Genomic DNA, 19039 nt, shown 5'->3' with positions numbered 1-19039 from the left:
GGACCGATACGTAATATCGGATCGGTCCATCTCTAGTAAGTAGTACCAAAAAGAAACAGCTGAAGGAGCATTTTTCAAGTAATTATGTTAATTGGCAACAGTTAGTAAAATAATTGAGTATAAAAAAAGGATATTAGATAGGCAGTGTTTCTCAGAGGTTACAATGAGCAGAGATTAACCCATCTGCAAAAAACTGGGTCTGGAGCAATTTCAAAATAATGTTCCTCAACTTAAAATTGTTGATACTGAATATTTCATCATCTATATTAAATAACTTCATCAAAAAATGTCATAAAAAAAATCTGTGTGCAAGGGACATGGGCAAAAATCCATATTGTATTTCTGTCCTGCTGCCTATATCAGACCAGAACGGGACAGCATACCTCTCTCAAAGTTTCAGCAGCTGGTCTCTCGTTTAAACAGGAGGGGATACTAAAGGGTGGCAAACATGGCCCTGTCCCAACTTATTTAAGAGGTGTTGTGTTGCGGATTGCTGTTCTATTTTTCTATTACTATAATCGCGTTGGTCATGAATGCACAATTTTGCTTGGCTTTGACTGTTACCTCAGAGCCCAGACTCAGTCTCCCAGCTATGATGCTTTGAAAGAAGAGAAAAAGAGTCTTTGGTCAACTAGAAAGGGTAAAGCTTATTCATCTGCTTGGAAATACTTTTTATTCAAGGGAACCAATGAGGAACAACAAATATAGAAAAAATTCAAACAAATGCACAATGTTTCAGAAGCCACTAAATCTCCGTGACCTCAGTAGTGACCAAAATGATTACAGTGTCAGCCATGATTAAGCAGCTCTATCACAGAGTCGCAGAGACATGCACCCAGCATTTAAATATTTCAAAAATAACAAAAGATAAAAGAGGTGTGCGGCTGCCATAAATGGACCCTAATCTGCTCACAGCTTGTGGTTCAATGTGATGACTGTAAGCAAATGATAGCTTTGCACACAAATACGTACACCCACACACACAAACACAGACACCCTGTGCCCTTCACAGCTAGAGAGTCCTTCCAGCCAAACCTCCGTCAGCAGCTCAGGCACGTTCGGGTGTCACAGCAGAATCCAAAAGGAAAGCAGCTAGCATAATCTGGCCTCTCAGCCTCTCTCTGCGTCTCGGCTTTGATAACTCTCTCTCGCTCTCTTCAATCACTTGGTGTGTTTTTCTGTTTCTAAATTATCCTGACGTCTCTTTTTCAGCGAATGTGTGAGAGCGCTGACAGAAACGAAGAGAAAGACATGGCGATGACTCCTGTAGGAGTCCCGTTTTTTTCCCCTGTTTGACAGGTTGACAGAGGGTTCCAGTAAACGCTGCGTTTACAGACAGACTCAAACAAAAATAAACAAAAACTTTCCTAAAACAAATAACCTCTCTCTCTCTGTGTCTGACACACATGCTATTCCTTCAACTCAGGCAAGCCCAGTAATCTAGTTAGCTTGAAACAACGCAGCCACCTCAACTACAACGGCGACATAAAGCATCGCTCAGCGATCAGAAAGACAATGGGGATATTGATTGGCTGGGAGAACCCTGTTCAGAGAACAACTCCCCTCCAGATAACAGCAGCTATATATTTCTATACCACTAATGAGGCTGTGAGGAACAGGCTGCACTGTCAGGCAGATCCGTGGATACCCATGAGAAGCCCTATTGTGTCGAGATAACCGTGGCCTTTCAGGGCACTCAACAAAAGCACTGTTGAATCTTACTGTCTTTATCGCTGCTTCACCAAACTACAGAAAACCTTATTGTTAGTTCACGTTAATAGAACAACTTTAGTGCTGAACTGAGTGCAATCTCTTGCCAGTTTTCCACAAATTATTACACTATCATCAGGTGCTCAGGCTCCTCTGATTATTATTGTAGGTTACGTCTTCCCACATTAGACTGAGAATTAGAGAAACACAACCGGGCAGAAACTTGTCCTGGTTTAATCTCAAAAAGCACTAATCTTTCTGAAGGCTTCACACTTGCTACAGACATCCTTCGTGTGCTTGTGATGGAAAGTGAGAGCGAGGGGCGAGAGAGCAGAGCAGGCTCTGTCTGTCTGAGAGGCTGCTCTGCTGAGGGATGTTTTGGGGCCAATATTTACATTTTGTTTTAGTGTTGGGAACTGGAGGGATCAGTGGTACTGAGCTGTTGACAGGATTACATGGTTTGTAGATGTGTGTGAGACTCTCACTCTCTGTTTCGGTGTGTGTGTGTGTGTGTGTGTGTGTGTGAGAGACACAGGGAAACAAGAAGAGAAAGCGGGCAAAATTCAAATATCAAAATATTGGTATCAGTCAGTTGCAAAGCTTTGTCAGTGCCACTTTTAATGTGAGCGCCGAGTATTATCTTGCAATACACATCAAAGTTCGTCTGCACCATTGGATAAATGAATCAGAAAACCAGCCTTGACTTTTGTTAAAGGGCACTCCATTTCTGTGTCTGTGCTCTCTGTCAGTGTTAAATCAATTACAGCTAAATAAAGAAAGACAAGACTTGTGCACTTTACACTCGATGATGCATGAGTCTATCTGAAGTGACATGAATTGGGTTACTTTGTCTCTAAAATCTATAAAAACTGAATGTATTTCAACATTATTTAAAGATCCAGAGTGAATCAGTGATTAAAGGTTTATATTCTCTGAATAAATAAGAATATTGATTTTCAGTCTGTAGGCGTTAGAATATCTTTGACAAAACACGATCCATACAAGCTGAAGAAGTTCTGCTGCAGTGTGATATAAATGATCATTCTCTGCATCAAAAAGACCAGCATCATGGATTTCACACAGCTGTGCGGTAGCTACTTGTTCAGCTATTAGCGATTAAATTATGTGGACTATCATCAAGTGCGACCTGGGCTACTGCTGCTGAAAGCAAACAGCACAAATCAGCAGCTTGATTGCAAATATGCAATATATCTGTTTAGGTGAGAGCAGCCAGCTACAGATGATGGAACATTTAAGGATTAAATTATGCAATCATAGTAATGCTTTTAAAACATGTTTGTTTTTTCTTTGTGATTAATCAATAAACTGTTCGTGCAAAAACTCACACATTCATAGGTCTCCGCTATGAAAAGCAGCTGGTCCATGTTTTCTCCATTATAGCCGAAGTCCTAAAAGCAAATCTTGTCACCCAGCAGCCATCTTGAATCTATATTAACTTTTAATCAGGATTCTTTGAGCTCTTTCTCTTCTGACAAGGCATAACAGGGTTCCTGCGTACATCACATGACCGCGTGAAGCTGAATATCGTGATCATCTTTCAAACTTTTTTAAGGGCACTGTGCTGAATTCATGTCACTTTGTGTGATTATACATATGTCTGTGAAGGTTCTCAGTCATCCAGGTCATCGTAGTCTAAGGAGCTTGGAAAGAAAAGTGTCTTTTATGAGACGTTTCACCTCTCATCCGAGAAGGTTCTTCAGTTCTAAGAGTCAAATGGTGGAGAGTCCCAGATTTAAACGACACGACATCCCAGTGCATTTCCGACCCAGCAACGCACTCAGACAAAAACTGGTTCTCCCGAAAGACAAAACGCCAAAACACAGACTTAACAATGTGGTGTATGCTGTACAGTGTAACGAGGAATGCCCAGACCTCTACATTGGAGAGACCAAACAGCCACTTCATAAACGTATGGCACAACATAGAAGAGCCACCTCCACAGGACAAGACTCAGCAGTCCATCTGCATCTAAAGGACAAAGGTCACTCTTTTGAGGATGCCAACGTTCACATTTTGGACAGAGAGGACAGATGGTTTGAAAGAGGAGTGAAAGAAGCCATTTATGTTCACTGTGAACGACCATCTTTGAACAGAGGCTGTGCTTTATGACACCAACTGTCTGCCATCTATAATCCAGTTTTGAGATCCCTTCCCAGACGCCTTAACAGCCACTCACACCCTGGGCCATCTGACCTCAGGAAATCACATGATAGGGTGGGGCCAGGTTTCACAATGAGCTCACCTGAAACCCTGGCTAATTGTGACCTACACCCGTCTTCACACCTTGGCTCATGTGACTAAGCAGAGGATCATCAGGGGGTCCTTTTGTCCATCTTTTGGGGGGATACTCCCACTGGGTTTAAACCTGGGACTCTCCACCATTTGACTCTTAGAACTGAAGAAGCTTCTCGGATGAGAGGTGAAACGTCTTCAAGCAACTTAAAGAAGTCCAGACGCTTTTCTTTCCAAGTGATTATACATAGTTTCCTCAGTCAGACTGTTTAAATCCCAACAGTCCCTTTTCCCCCCAGCCACTTTCCTTGAGAACCGTAATCATTTCAGTGAGTTCCTCTGTGATTGGGGTGTGTTAAACATCACTCCATCCTTTCCAGTTTATCTTCTCACCGTGCACGAGCCCTTCCCTCGCACTGAACCAGGTTCTCTTAAGTAAATTACCATTTTATTAGTTCTCTTTATCGCCTGAAACTACATTTAGCCAGAAGAGTAATTAAACCTGGATGACCTGGCCGGAACTGAACAGATAATAATATAGTCAGAGAGGAGAGGAGCGGAGGAGGGAAGGAGGAGACTGAAGAAATGTAGAGGTGGTTTTATTAAATCTGTCAAGTTGATATTTGGTGTTTTCTCTTTTTTTGTGAAGAGTACCTGTAAAGATAACTGTTTTCTATGCTCAAATATGAGCACACATAACACACGTTACAATAATCCAACTACAAACAGTTGTTAGAGGACCCGTTTCTTTCAGTCAACATTATTGGCTGCATCCATCGACTACGTTTCTCATCTCTTACTTCTTTGTCCTGCTCGGTGTGTTTGAACGAAAAATCACTGCTGTATATTTCTGTTGATGAATCTGTTGCATAACTTGTGCTGATTCACTTCAGCACCTCACATGCCTTAGGTAACACCACCCCAAGGCATCACAGTTATGCGGCACTTCAAATTAGTGTTCATCAATATGTCATATCCACCTAAAATGCTACAAGCGTACCTCCTTGATCTAAAGGCTGACATGAACACACTGTAGCAGATAAGTTCATCTAAAATATGTCACCAAGTTGTTTCCAAGATCAGAAAATCTGAATGGTGGCAAAGTTATGAAAAGCAATAGATTTAAACTCACCCAGTGTGCATGAAAATGTAGCTGAGATACCTCCAGGCCTGGGCTCGTAGCTGAGGATGGTAAGGTAGGGGACTTTTAAGGAAGGATGGACTGGAAACTTGCAGGACCAAGCGGTCCATCTGGCACCCATAGTACATGAACACAGCTACCTGGGAGAGCAGAGAACAAACAATAAGTGACTTGCTGTAGTATTTATGATAAGAATAACAAATACACAAATCCATTCATAGATTATTATAGAAACAATGCAAATAAATTACTTCAGTAATTTCACAGGAGTTGAGCAAAAGCTTCTGATTTAATATTGTTTCAATCAAATTAACCTGGAAAAATCAGTGGTGGCATCAACATCAAATACTATTGTTTTTTTTTTTGCTTTGTTTTGGTTTTTTTAGGGGATTTTGGGGGGCGGAGCCATCCCTTTCTCACAAAGCTTTGGATGTTTTGCATTTTGTGTTTTGTTGTTTTTTTTCTAAAATTTTAATTTGATGATATGAAACATTAAAGTGTAAAAAACATACAAAAAACAGGAAACCAAGAAGGCGGCAAACACTTTTTCACACCACTGTATGTTTATCCTATTATTAAATGTTTTATATACACCTTATATGGGCAAACTATTATATCACCACCACCACTGACACAAGCTGGATGGATCCATGCTTTTATGTTCTTTATGCCAAATTCTGACCCCACCATCCCAATATCACAGCAGAAAATAGACTTCTCAAATAGGTAACATGTTATTCAGTCTTCTGTTGTACAGTTTTGGTGAGTCTCTTTTTCTCAGCTGACATCAGTAAAAAAAAATATATATATATATATGTGAAGAAATAATAATTTAAACAAATTTATCCTCTCCCAGTTACATCTCCCATCCATCGTCCATCCTCCCACCCACTACCCCCCTGCGTGTGCAGTGATTTTTCTCCCTTTGTTTGGTAGAAGGGGCAAAAAGGGTTCTTTTGACACTAAAAGTTGCAAACCACTCAGCAAGAAAGATGAAACCTGGACACATTTGGGTGTCCCAACAGAACAATGATTGCAAACACACAAAAACGGAATGGTTCAGGAATAGATAAAGCAGGCTAACATTAAACTTCTGGAATGATCTTCCCAAAACCCAAACAGATTTAAATATAGAAGAGTGTCCAAATACCCGACGAAAATCATGCCAAGAGCTTGTTGATGGCTAGTTCAGGGACATCTTGCTGAGGGACATTTAACCAAATATTAGTGGCTGTGTTTGTATTTATTTGCACCTTTATTTATAATTTTAACCCTGTGTGAATTAGAGAAAATCCAAATTAAATTCAAACTTGTGCAGTCAATTAAAGATTACATTATACTAAAGAATATGTCGTACAGTCATTCCACCTGGAAAAAGAACAGCTCAGAAATCAGTAGCTCAAAATTACTACAACGATCATGTCCATGATGAGTGTAAGTAAACGCCTGACCACAACTGTATAACAGGCACACTGACATCATACTAGAGGTGCACAAGAAGGCACCGTTGAAAAGCATCATGGTCAATTCATATTAAAATGTACTATTACTAAAAGATTCATCACATTTTATGTTCCATCAACTTACCTCTGCGATGGTGATAGCCAGGATGAACCAGGGAGGGGGACAGTAGGTATAGCTGTCAAAGTACCACTTGCGGTCGACCTCACGGGGTAGCGTCTCATAGGCAACGTGGCGGACCAACCGCTGGGACAGTCCTAAGCCTGCCTCGTCTCTGAGACTGCAGCCTTTTAGCTGCCTGCTGCCCTGCAGAATCGCCCTCCGGAAACTGTTGGAGCGCTTGTTGCTCATCTATCGAAACAAACATAAAAAGAGGAAGAAGAAATATTAAGAATGGAAGAAAACTGAAGAGGAGATGGAGGTAAGTACAAATAGTTTAATATAACAGTCTAACTATAACCATCATTATTAAAACTCACTATCAGAGAGTTTTTTCAATTGCTGTATCTGTGAGAGCAGGTACGGTCATCACAAGTACACAGCTCAGAAACCCACCCGCTGATCAAATCTTCTGTTTACAAGGGGCAGCCAATCGAAATAAAGTTGCTTCAAAGGCAATGACAAGGGAGATAAAACGGCTTGTTTCATGCAGTCGATGAACTGAGGGACTGCACCAAGGCCCAGGATAAAAAAAAGGATTATATTGAACCGTGAATCATTCAAAACTACCCAGGCTGAGAGTCTAAGGACAAAAAAATGAAGCAGGAATGTGTATGATTTGGTGCTGTTGGCTGAACAAAGGCATTTTTCACACTTTTATGATATCCAATAGGTCAAACGATTGACTGACTAAGAAAATAATCTGCAGTGAACTGATAATGAACACTGCCAGCCACCCTACATTAAACAGTACAGACACGTACAGGCATTAAAAGCTAACACATCTTTTGCTGAACAAACATGTCCATCACAAACCCGTCCACGGAAAAAAGGTGCAAAATCCACAAGAAATGAGGGTTTCCAGGCTTTATCGCATTTGTAAATGTTTCGCCATTTTCAGCAGCCTTTGTTTGAGCGTAACAGTACATTAAGAAGGTCAGAAAAGTGAGAATAATAATAGGAATGTGTTTTAGCTATCTGCCACTTAATTATCTTTACATTTTCCACAAATAACCAGACGAAAAAATGTTTGCACAAATCTTAAGAGTAACTGAGTAAGGCTTTTTGTTTTGCATAGATGGCAAAAGAAATTCTAGTTTATCCTTTCCAGCTCTCTGCCTAAATCACAGCCGTCTCTATGCCGTTTATTGCACTTGCTGTGTGTTTTATAAGATTCTTGTCCCACATCTCCATCCTTCTCTCACTCTGGCTATCGGTCCCAGTCTTTCCCTCCTCCCCCAATCTGTTTCCAGCTCCGCTCTGTTTATGTGACACTCCATAACTCAATTTTACGGCTATGTCTGTGTCTCTAGAACTGCAGGAAGCCCAGATGTGTCAGTTAGCAGATGCTACTTTAAGGCAATAAGGATGAGTGTTATTGTTTTCAGCAAGGGCAGAGATTGGGGAAAAAAACATAAATGTGTTGTGGCAGCGGAGCTGTTGGCAATAGAGGTAGATGTGGACGGTAATACTGGATCTTCAAAAGCTACAACTTTAAATTGGCTTCAAAATTGCGATGTGTAAGAAAGCTTCAATTGATGTTTATTCAAGTACGAGCACTGGCTTATCAGAAGGAACATTTTAGTTTAAAGCCAGCAGGCTTATCTTCTTGTTTACATCTTGAAAGCAAAGACATTTATCACAGCTAAGCTCAGTTTAACAGAAACTGCACGAGAAATAAAGATAAGAAGGAATACACGAAATCAGAAAAACAATAAAATCTCTGAACAGTTGTCTGATAGTTCTTCTGACGCTTTTTAATGAGACTTTTAGAGTCTTAGGACTCATTGTTTGGAGACAAACTTCAAAAAGGCCAATTATTTCAGCCTTTATATCAGTCACAGAGAACTGTGGGAAAATGATTACAGGTTACCATGGCCACTTCGAGACCGCACACCGAAGCAAGCGCTCTCACAGACATCCCCCCCCAGGCAGCCATGCCCCATAAAGACAGTCAATTCTTCGTGTGAAGCAACTGTGATTCCTCTCGTCTTTGCGAGGCACAAAAGAAAGAATAATGTTCTGTCTGTTTTCTCGCTGCCAAGAGGAGATGGGAGAGGGGCAGAAGAGGTGAGAGGCACTGATGAGCGTTCGGCTAGGAAGAGACAATTTCTCTGTTTGATCAGTGGAAAATACAATCAGAGAAAAGAGACGGAAGAAGAGGCAGAGGAAGAAACAAGTACAACAAGAAGGGGATAGAGAAGGACAAATAGGCGGAGGATCAGAAGAAATATGATGAAGGCTGAAAAGAGACTAAAGAAGTGTGTTAGTATGCGGTTTATGCCTTAATGCCTCCGTTAGCTCCACCAGGTCAGCCCTGAGTTTCATCTGTTTTGTTGGATTACCCTCAGTTTTTTGGCAGAGCGCACAATGTTGGCATCAACAGAGCGGCTTTTAAAAAAGCACAGGCAAAGACACACACGCACACAAGGTGGTCGCACTAAAAAAAAGTTCAACCAGGCTTAACATTTACCGCAACACACAAAACAACGTCATCCGTCCACATTCCTGGTGGACTGCTTTCCAAGCCAAGTGAAACAATGAAAACAACTTCCACTGTCATAACAGAAAATCCTTTCTCATATGCCACTGTGTGTTTTGGCATTTCCACAATGTGTCTTGGATTGCGTTTCACTGTCTCCACGTGTTTTCCTGCCTGAATGTCGACGATTGTGTCGAATCACAAAAACAAAAAGATGTTGGGAGATCTTACACCAGCATAAACAAACGTCCACATAAAAGAAGAAAAGAAACTAACATAAAGCTCAAGCTCTCTCAGGTATACATAACACAAAACAGGACATGCGAGCACGCATCATAAGTTATGAGCATTATCTGAATTTATTCCACTCGGGCGAGAAACTGAGTGGTTAAAAGTGTAGATATTTTGTAAAGTATAAACACATTACGTAGCTATTTTCTGCCCAGGAAAGCTGTAAAAAAAATGCAACACATCAGGGTGATGTATGAGAGAGAGTTAAATACAAGGAGACAAATGTAAAGGAGAATGTAATAAGCATACAAAATAAGAAAGAAATAAAGAGCTGGAACCTGCTGGTTTATTCAATGCAAGAAAGGCAGGTGGAAAGGTAAAGAGTTAGAGAGGATGAAGAAAGCGAGCGAGCAGTGATATGAAAGCTAACTGTGATGGAGCAGTGAGCAGGCAATTACTGACAATCACGCTGATGGAAGAGCTGTGGTGCAAGGGAGAGATGGCGCAACAAATAAAACCCTCACAGTTTGTCTCTGTCTGTCCTTTCCTTTGCCTCCTTTTCTGCTATTCCTCCCTACTCCTCAACTCCGCTCTTTCTTTGCTGCAGTCCTTCCTTCTCTGCCTCAAGCTCCCAGTTTGCAGTTGGTACTTTTGAGCATCGTGCCTGCGTGTTTACATACCACGCATTTCTTCAGATAGTCGTAAAATGTTTCACAAGCCTTTTCACAGAGCTGTGGGTTCACATGTGAAGGATCCCACCAACAACATTTTTACTGTTGACCAATCGAAACAGTTCAATGTTAGTGTTAAGGTCATCGAAATTCAACTTACTATAAAAAAACCTTACTATGTTTTTTACAAAGCTCAGGAAATGTCTAAAGATGGTCAACCTTTGTAATCCACCAGTGCAAAGCAGTGAGTAACTGGAAGATGATGATAAATGCTTTACAAATCTGAAATTTTAGCACCTATTTACTCAAACATGCACACCTTATTACCATAACCATGAGTCACTCCTTTCTCTCTTATGTGTTTAGCTGCTGTTGGTGCTGCCTCTGTGAATGTATAAACTATACTTCACTATATTGTACACAAAGATCCAAACGCACGCAGATCTCCATTCCTTTCTGTCCCACTTCCAGTTGCACACCATGACCCACAGGCTCTCACGTGACATGAATGCACCAAATAGAAAATGTCCTTTTGACATTTTTCCAAGCTTCCTACAGGCCTCATTCCTCACCCACTGTATCACACAATAAACAGCTCCGAAGAACAAGAGAGACAGGGAGAGATGGACTCTCTTACAGTCAGAGACAACAATGAATTCCCTACAGTCTGTACAGAGATGTACACCCCCACCGCATCCCTTAGCCACCCAGTAGTTATTGTGTACCACATAAGACCACTTCACAGTATCCTGGGTCAGCAGTTGAGTCTCCCACGAGGTATAGCAGCAAGAAAAAAGAAAAGAAAAGGTTATGAAGAAGCTAGCAAGGCTGAAGAGACTTGAGTGAGACCTTGGACAATCAGCGGCGGGCTGTGGTTTGAAGGTGAAACTGTAAGTGGGGCAAGGTGAGCCTTAGGAGGGGTAATTCTCACCAGACAGGGAGTTATTTCCTATTAGGAGCAATCTTGTGTAGCTGAGGTGATTTTGGAATATGGTGGATGTAAAGCTGAAAAAGTTCCAGATGTGGCAAAAAAAAAACCTGTTCCACAAGTCACAAATAAGTCTCAGTTTCTGCACATTAGGAGACAATTAACAAGTCTTGGCCATACTTCAAACAGTTTTGGCCTCATACAGAGTACTATGAACAATTTTTAATCAGTCTTTTTAATGTCTCTAGTGTTTAGAGTTGTACTCTACTGCTTGCAACGTATGTTTTGCTTTGGCGTATTAGATATTCTTTAGCCTTCGGGTTTGTGGAAGCTTTAATGTCATCACAATTAAGTGAAAAGGTGTGACGTCCACGTGAAGTCATAAGTATTGAGTCTTTGACACTCACCAGACACTTTATTAAGTATAGTCGTTCAGCTGATCACAAAGCAAATATCCAATCAATCAATCACATGGCAGTAACTCAAGTAGACATGTCGACGCATATTGGTGCTAGGCAGAGTATTTCAGAAACTGCTGATGTAGTGGGATTTTCTCACATAACCATCTTTATGGATAATACAGAGTTACAGAAAGTTAAATCATCTCACCAGGTTGACAAAGTCCTGATAACAGATCTTTCCATCAGCATTGCCATCAGCAAGGGCCAACAGGACTTCCAGTTTGTGGGGGTCGAGCTCAGAGCCATGGGTGGCCAGCAGGTCCCTGAACCGCTCTGTACTGATGAAGCCTGAGTTTTCGGGGTCATACTGCAAACAAAAACATATGAAAATGCAAAAGATTATTATTGATTCATTATTTGATTGATTATGTGATTACCTGTTTAAAAGTATTATTTAAATAGAACAGACAGAAAAATACTAGACAAACGAAACATGGTGTCTTTATGGGCACAACACTTGCAGTATATCAAACAAATAAAGTAAAATAAACGTTTTAAAAAGTCTAGAGTAGTCAGTTTCACCTCGTGCACAGTTTTCTGCAAAGCCAAATATCAATACCCTAAAAACCATCAGCAGCGGTTTAGTCATGGTTTGAAGATCTTGCATAAAAGAGCTCTAATTGCTCTAAAAGGCCCAACTGTGGAGATGCAGTAACTTATAACAGCTTTGAATTTCACTTTGAAATGACACCCTGCACCGCATTTAGCCACAGGCTGCTTTTTGCTCATGAGAGGAAGCATTCAGACATATCTGAAAAATAACATACCCAAGATTTTCTGACAAATCCAAATATGTCAAAAGACCTTCAGAGCAGTGATTACTAAAGCACTTAAATGGTAAAAGAGCTTTGCTTTTTTCCTCCACTCTTTTCTTTCCTTTGTGCTGTGTGGCTTCAAATCTTAAGTGCCAATTTATAGTGAAGTTGCCACTCAGCCTATGCATATATACATGCACGCACACAGACATTTAGGGGGCCAGAGGAAGGACCTCTTACAGAGGCTTTCTGATTGCAGAGAAGTGAGCAGTGTTTCTGGAATAATTCTGAGTGAAATGTGAAAAATTGAGCTGCTCATGACGCCCTAAAACAAGAAAAACAGAAAAAAGGTACAGCCATGTGCGACAATATCTGTCTGGCCTCAAATTACACTAGAAAGGACTTGAATGTGTTATTTGGATGTTGGGTTGATTGTGGATTCAGACAGAAGAAAGCTGCTGCCACTCTGCTTGCCTCTGTGCATGTGAGTGTGTATGCACATGTAACTCTGTCTTTCTCTATCTGTATATTTGCAAATGTGCACATCCATGCATAAAGATGTGGCATTCAGACAATATTAGCCGCCTGCCAGACTTCAACACCCCTGAACCAGATATAGTTACAGCACGCATGCATGCGCGTGTGTATGCAAACGTGTGGTTGCCATATGACAGCGCTAGCAGAAGCTGAGCACAGCCAGTCTGGCAGCAGGTGGTCTATGGTTGACCAAGGGACAACAGACAGAAGAGGTTCTAGCTCTCTCTAACATTGTGTGTCTTTATTTTTACATGTTATCTAACAGCGATGATGCAGTTTTCATTTAACGCAAGCCCATTTGTACATTTTCAAGCCAGTGTTATCTCTGAAATTTGCATCTAGCCTGAAACTTGTTTATGCAGTTCGTCTGGCAGCAGACAATTAAATGCAGCTCGTTCCAGCAGGCAGTCATGTGTAGCAAGCATGCCGGTGCTACAAAGTATAGTAAGTAAAGTGTATGCTATGGACTGACTCATCAGACAACGACAGACGTTTTTAACACATGCAGTCGTGTGAAAGGACTCTATGCAGTCGTGTGAAAAAACTAAGTTTACCTTCACTTGCAAAGGAATAAAGAGGTTAAGAAGCAGCAAGTGCTGATGACCAAATACACTTAACAATAACACTTAGATAATCAGCAAGTGTGAGTTTATTAGTCTGGAGCACTCAAGCGTATGTTAACACAATGCCACAATCTTCACAGGTTAGAGGTCCTAGCAAAGTGACCTCTAAGTCAGATGTTCAGAGAACATGCAAAAAATCACTGTGACCATGAATTCCTCTGTATATCAAAGCATTCAGAATCAAATGTGAAATTGCAATGAGCTGAAGCACACCAGCAAACTACAACAGAGGGACGGGAAAAGAAAATGTAACTGGACTTGGTCCAGATCTCAGCCCGATCAAAATGCTGTGGCAAGACCTGCGGAGAGCTGTGCATAAACAAATGGCTGAAAACTTCAATGAACTTAAGGAACAATGTAAAGACGAGTGGGACAATTTTAATCTATCACAACGTGAGGAAGTAATAAAGTCATATAAAAAATGATGACCTGTGAAAATGTTTTTTCCACTTGACAGTAAACAGAAGAAATGACTGACAGCAGATAGTAAGTGAGACCTTTAGAGTATAGAAAGCATGATGAGAGGCTCACACGATTAATTCATGGAGTTCTCAAATGTTGAAAAGCAGTACAGTTGCAACAAAGCTGTACATTTGCAGAAGAGGAAGTAGCATGGAAAAGTGTCTAGATGTCTGTATTTTTTTAAATAAGCCATAGGTTTTCCCACTTCACTATATAATCGCTGACAATCTGATCCCCTGAGAATCAGCTGTTTTCGTTTTGTTTTTATACAACAACTGATTTATTGAAACCATGCAAAATGAGTATTTTCTGATGCACAGACCCTCGAAGTACATCAGGTGGTGCATTTGAATTTGTCTTCATTTTCCCAGCCTTTTTGAGCCCTCTTACGTAAAGGAGATAGCTACATGAATTTTCAGGTGTGAAAAATGCATTTAAACTCTGATTTTTTTTTAAATGGCACAAATGTTCATAGTAGGAAAGTACAATTTTGCATAGCTTCATTAAATATGTTCTGAGGGGATCAGATGGAAACCTTATTTTAGATTTGACTGATTTTACTTGGAATGGTACGGAAGAGGATTAGGGCCACTGGAAAAAAAAAAGTGGGCACATCTTTTTTTCCCCAGTGGCCCTAATCCTCTTCCGTAGAACGGCCTTACTACTATTCAATATTATATTCAATATCACAAGAGTAATATTACTTTTGATGATGTGACTACTTACTTTCACATACATATCTGTAAGCAATGTTTGGAAAATGTGACAACAATCTGAGAAAAACCATAGTTTAATGCTAACAGATGTAGCACTGAGAAAAGACAAAATAGGACCACAAGAGTAACCTCACCAGAAGGGAGCCAAGTGCTCCTCGTGTCTCATGACCTCAAGCATACAGTGCTGTGAATAAGCATTTGCCCCCTTCCTGTTTTCTTATTTTGTTGTGTATTCGTCACACTTACATATTTCAGATGATCAAAATTTTTTAATATTAGACAAAAACAACCTGAGTTGATACAAAATGCAATTATTTAATAATTAAGGGAAAAACAACTATCCAGACCTAGCAGGCCCTGTGTGAAAAAGTAATTGCCCCCTAGACCTAATAACTACTTGTGCCACTCTTGGCAGCAAGAACTGCAATTAAGCATTTTCAGTGACTGGCAGTGTGTCTTTCACATCGCTGTGGAAGAATTTTGGCCCACTCTTCTTCGCAGAATTGTTTTAATTTAGCCACACTGAAGGGTTTTCAAGCATGAACAGCCCATCCATTTGTGCATTTTTCAATATTAGACAAACAGTCACCCCTGAATATGCTCAAACTTGCACTTCTGAGTGCAACATACTCTCTTTACTTTATGCACCACCAAAAAATCTCACTTAATGCGTAAAATGTAAACTCTCCTCTACAGAAGTAAGAACAAACCTTCTTTTGCAGATCAGTGAGCTCCCGTTGAAGACATTTTGTCATGATGAAGTAACGTCAGCCAAAGCCAGTCTCACCACTCTGAGTGAGGCAATATGTTCAGTGTGTGTGTGTGTGTGTGTGTGTGTGTGTGTGTGTCTGTCTGAGAGAGAGAGACCCTGTCATATTGTTTGTCCCAGACTGTGCAGGGTTATTTCAAACCAGGACTAAAGGATTACAGTCCAATCCAAGACCCCCGCCACACACACCGCCCCAATTTTATCTCACACCCACCCTACTTACGAACCCCCCCGGCCCCCATCAACCTCCTATCACCCTCCTCCATCTATCCCCTTCACACAACACCCTCTTTACCCTACATCCATGCACCTCTCCTTCACTTCTCCCCTTCACTTTCTCGCTGTAAAGTAAAATACAAGAACTCCCTCAGAAGAAAAATAAATAGTTCAATAAATGTGCCTGTTATCTCTTCCCATGTCACTCACAGATGCAGACAGCCATGCATTATTTTCCTCACACACACAAACATCTTCCTGCAACACCACAGGCTTCATAGCTGAGTGAGCACCCTCTGAAGTCAATGGGCAGACTGCTGGGGTGGAGCTGCAGAGGGACACACACTCAACAATGGACCACTGATGGCAATTTCATGCAAGGTTTAGCCAGTTCCTTCACTCCAATTAGTGATCGTTTCTTTCGATGCAGGTCCACGCAGAGAAGGACATTATATGGCACAAAAAACATTTTTGACCAAGACTCTTGGCACAAGCTAAAACTGGCACATTTAAGCAAGTTTAGTTTGTTTGTGTATCATTTAATCAATTTAATTAATTAAGTTATGAATTAAATGATTAACATTTAATTGCACTTTGCAAAGGAAATGAGTGTGTGCTGCACATAAAGATGTACTAATGCTGTTTTTAAAATTATGCACCGACGTTATTATCATCTGTCTAGCAGTTATGAAATAACTTTGAGTTTTGTTGGATGCATTTTGGCTTGTGTTGTAATAATATTTCCCAGATCTAGAATTTGAATTAGCTTCTATCCCAACACATTTCATTTTCATAATTATGTTATTGTCTCTGCTTCATAAGGCCTGTTTTGCAAGCAGCAAAGGGAGTGTGATGCAAATCTCTCAGATTAAAATAAGCACACACACACATACTCTCAAATCCTGGTACAGACATAATACCATAAAACACTCACAACCAATGAGCCTTCATATTAAGGGCTTCTCAGCAGCCTGTCAGGGGGAAGAGGAGGAAAACAACAGAGGGAGGGGAGTGTGAGGGGTGTTAATGCTGAGGCAGAGGGGTGCATTTTGGACACAATGCAGGGCTTTTTGTCTTCATCCTCATTTTCACAAAGCTGAATATTAAGGAAGCAGAGGGGAGGCAGCGTGTGAGGGTCAGGGACTTTTTTTTAAGGATTTAAGTTTGCATTGAGAGCCTGAAGAAACAACGCAGGCTGTGTAAAATATACTCAAAACAACTCGAGGATGATAAAATCGAACCCTCATTTATTTTAAGTGGCTGAAAAGAATGAAAATACTGAGATCCTCTGCTGTACTCTGGGCCTGGATTCCAAAATATTGATCACAATTTGTGTTGCTGTGTTAAAATATAAGACCGAAAGCCTTGATCTGTCTGACCTTTTAGTTTTTCAGTGACCATTGACCATGACCCCACACTGTTTTGAATCGCTGTCTCTGAGTCGTGAGCTACTAATTAGATGGTGTCTGGAACAAGAAGCACAAGCTAAGAAGAAAATTGGACAAACGATGATCTTGCTCTACCGCAGCTGGTGGCCACGCTCAAATCCTGCTACACCTGTGATGGGAATTTTCAGCTGCTCACTAATTTCCCAAGGAAATTCCACAGCAGACGGACATGCACGTTTGATTTGGCACAGACTGTTAGATAGGATGCCCTACCTGATGCAGCACATCCATCTATCTGGGCCTGGGACCGGCACTAGGAGTACACTAGTTTTTGACCTCAAACCAGATATCTTTTACATGTAAGGCTAATGTTTAAACGACTACATCACAGAGCCACTCAACGCCTGCTACACCAACAGTTGTGGTCAGAAGTTTACATACACTCATCCTGGGCATAAATGTCACGGTAATTTTGGGCTTTTAATGATTGCTTTTCTTGGTTAGAAAAACATCTTTAAATCACTTTAAATACAAGAACTGGGTGCACATGTTTGAATCTATTCTGGACTTTCTCGAATCCACTCAGGGTCAAATGCATACAAACAAGCTCAAATATATACATATATCGACTTCCTTAAATCTTCCACAGTGCCTTTTAACTTGTCAAGGTCAAGGCTTACTAGTGATCATGTCTGGCTACAACTGGCAGTTCTTCTTTGACAGCAGCACTCACTGGATTAACCAATATCCACAACTATTGGAGAATCCAAGGAACTCAGTGAAAAATACTAGATCTACACAGACTGGGAAGATCTTTTGGAGCTATCTCTAAACAATTTAAGATTTCAACATCACCACTTCAAACAATTGTATGTAAGTTCAAGTTATTCTGATGTATCACCGGTTTGCCAAGGTCTGTAGAAGACCCAAAGTGTTACCCTCAGATGAGAGGAAATTGGTTAGAATATTCAGGAACAACCAAGGAGCCAACAATTGCACAAGCCTGCCATGAACTAGAAACTCCTGGAACACCACCGTCACTCTCCACAGTGAAGACAGTTTGAAATCGCCATGGACTGAGAGGGTGCCGACCAAAAAAGAAGCCCCTGCTCCAAAACCCACACCTCCAAGTTCGAGTGAAATTTGTAGCTGCCCACATGGACAAGCCAAATGCCTTTTGGAGAAAAGTTTTATGGTCCGACGAGACAAAGACTGAGCTATTTGACTACCAATGCGAGAAGCTTGTTGATTGTTACCAAAATTTGACTGATTTCGGTGCAGATTGATAGTAGAGATTAAACCAAATATTAGTGGGGGATATATGCATATATTTGGGTCTGTATGTATCCCAATTTAAACCCAAAATACATTAAAACTTATTTTTAGTTCAAAGAATGCCTTAAAAGCCCAAAACTACCATGACATACATGCCCATAATGAGTGTATGCGTATGTCTTACCACAACTGTACATCAGTAAACAGTTAATAAGCTGTCAAGCCGTTAAGAACTGATGTGTTGAATGCTGAAATGGGATAATTGCACACAGTGGGAAAACTTTTTATTCTGTGTCTGACAAAACCTTTTTAATTGTTTAGGAAGAAAATGAGATCTGTTGTTCCACTGCTGACAGTAAACTTATGTATGATTTATGCAACATCAGCGGAAAACAGACTGCCAAAATTTTTGATAACCTCATCTACATTTTAGACAGGATGTACCCTGGAGGCTCTGCAGGAAGAAGTTCATACTATAGCATGTAATCACAAAATGTAGGCTGTGAGTCATTCTGACAGTCACTCTTTTCTCACTGCCTACGTCAGAAATGTGGTGAAACAAACTAACAGGACAGGAAATTGAAGCTGCATCACCACAGAGCTAATTTCACACTGGAAAATAATTCATTCAGTCATACGGGTTGGTGCAGTAACAAGCGTGACATGTGTGACCTGTCTCACTGGGATGGAATGACACGCACGAGCCATTTTTCCCATTGATAATGTCACTCTATCCCATGTAAAGAATTGTTAAGTACCTGGATTACCTGAAAGCTGCAAAGGTTTGCACATGGACAAGGA

General features: G+C 40.7%; 1 protein-coding gene across 7 annotated transcripts in view; it reads right to left on the bottom strand.

The window, feature by feature from the left end:
- The window catches only part of rhbdl3 (rhomboid, veinlet-like 3 (Drosophila)), a 74520-nt gene that overhangs the window by 19847 nt on the left and 35634 nt on the right, over positions 1-19039 (bottom strand). For 6 of the 7 annotated variants that reach the window (XM_005936441.3, XM_042226443.1, XM_042226444.1 and 3 more), the window contains 3 exons: positions 11646-11804; positions 6692-6916; positions 5096-5244 (listed from right to left, as the gene is read on the bottom strand). In XM_005936441.3, coding sequence (XP_005936503.1) covers positions 5096-5244; positions 6692-6916; positions 11646-11804 — 533 coding nt within the window. Of the gene's footprint in view, positions 1-5095; positions 5245-6691; positions 6917-11645; positions 11805-15300; positions 15424-19039 lie in introns of those variants that run through there. The other variant, XM_005936443.3, reaches the window with a different exon arrangement.

The sequence above is a fragment of the Haplochromis burtoni genome, unplaced genomic scaffold (genome assembly GCF_018398535.1).
Source record: "Haplochromis burtoni strain Fernald_Lab_line unplaced genomic scaffold, NCSU_Asbu1 Contig_212, whole genome shotgun sequence".
Lineage (NCBI taxonomy): Eukaryota > Metazoa > Chordata > Actinopteri > Cichliformes > Cichlidae > Haplochromis > Haplochromis burtoni.
This window is presented reverse-complemented; position numbering and strand designations above follow the sequence as displayed.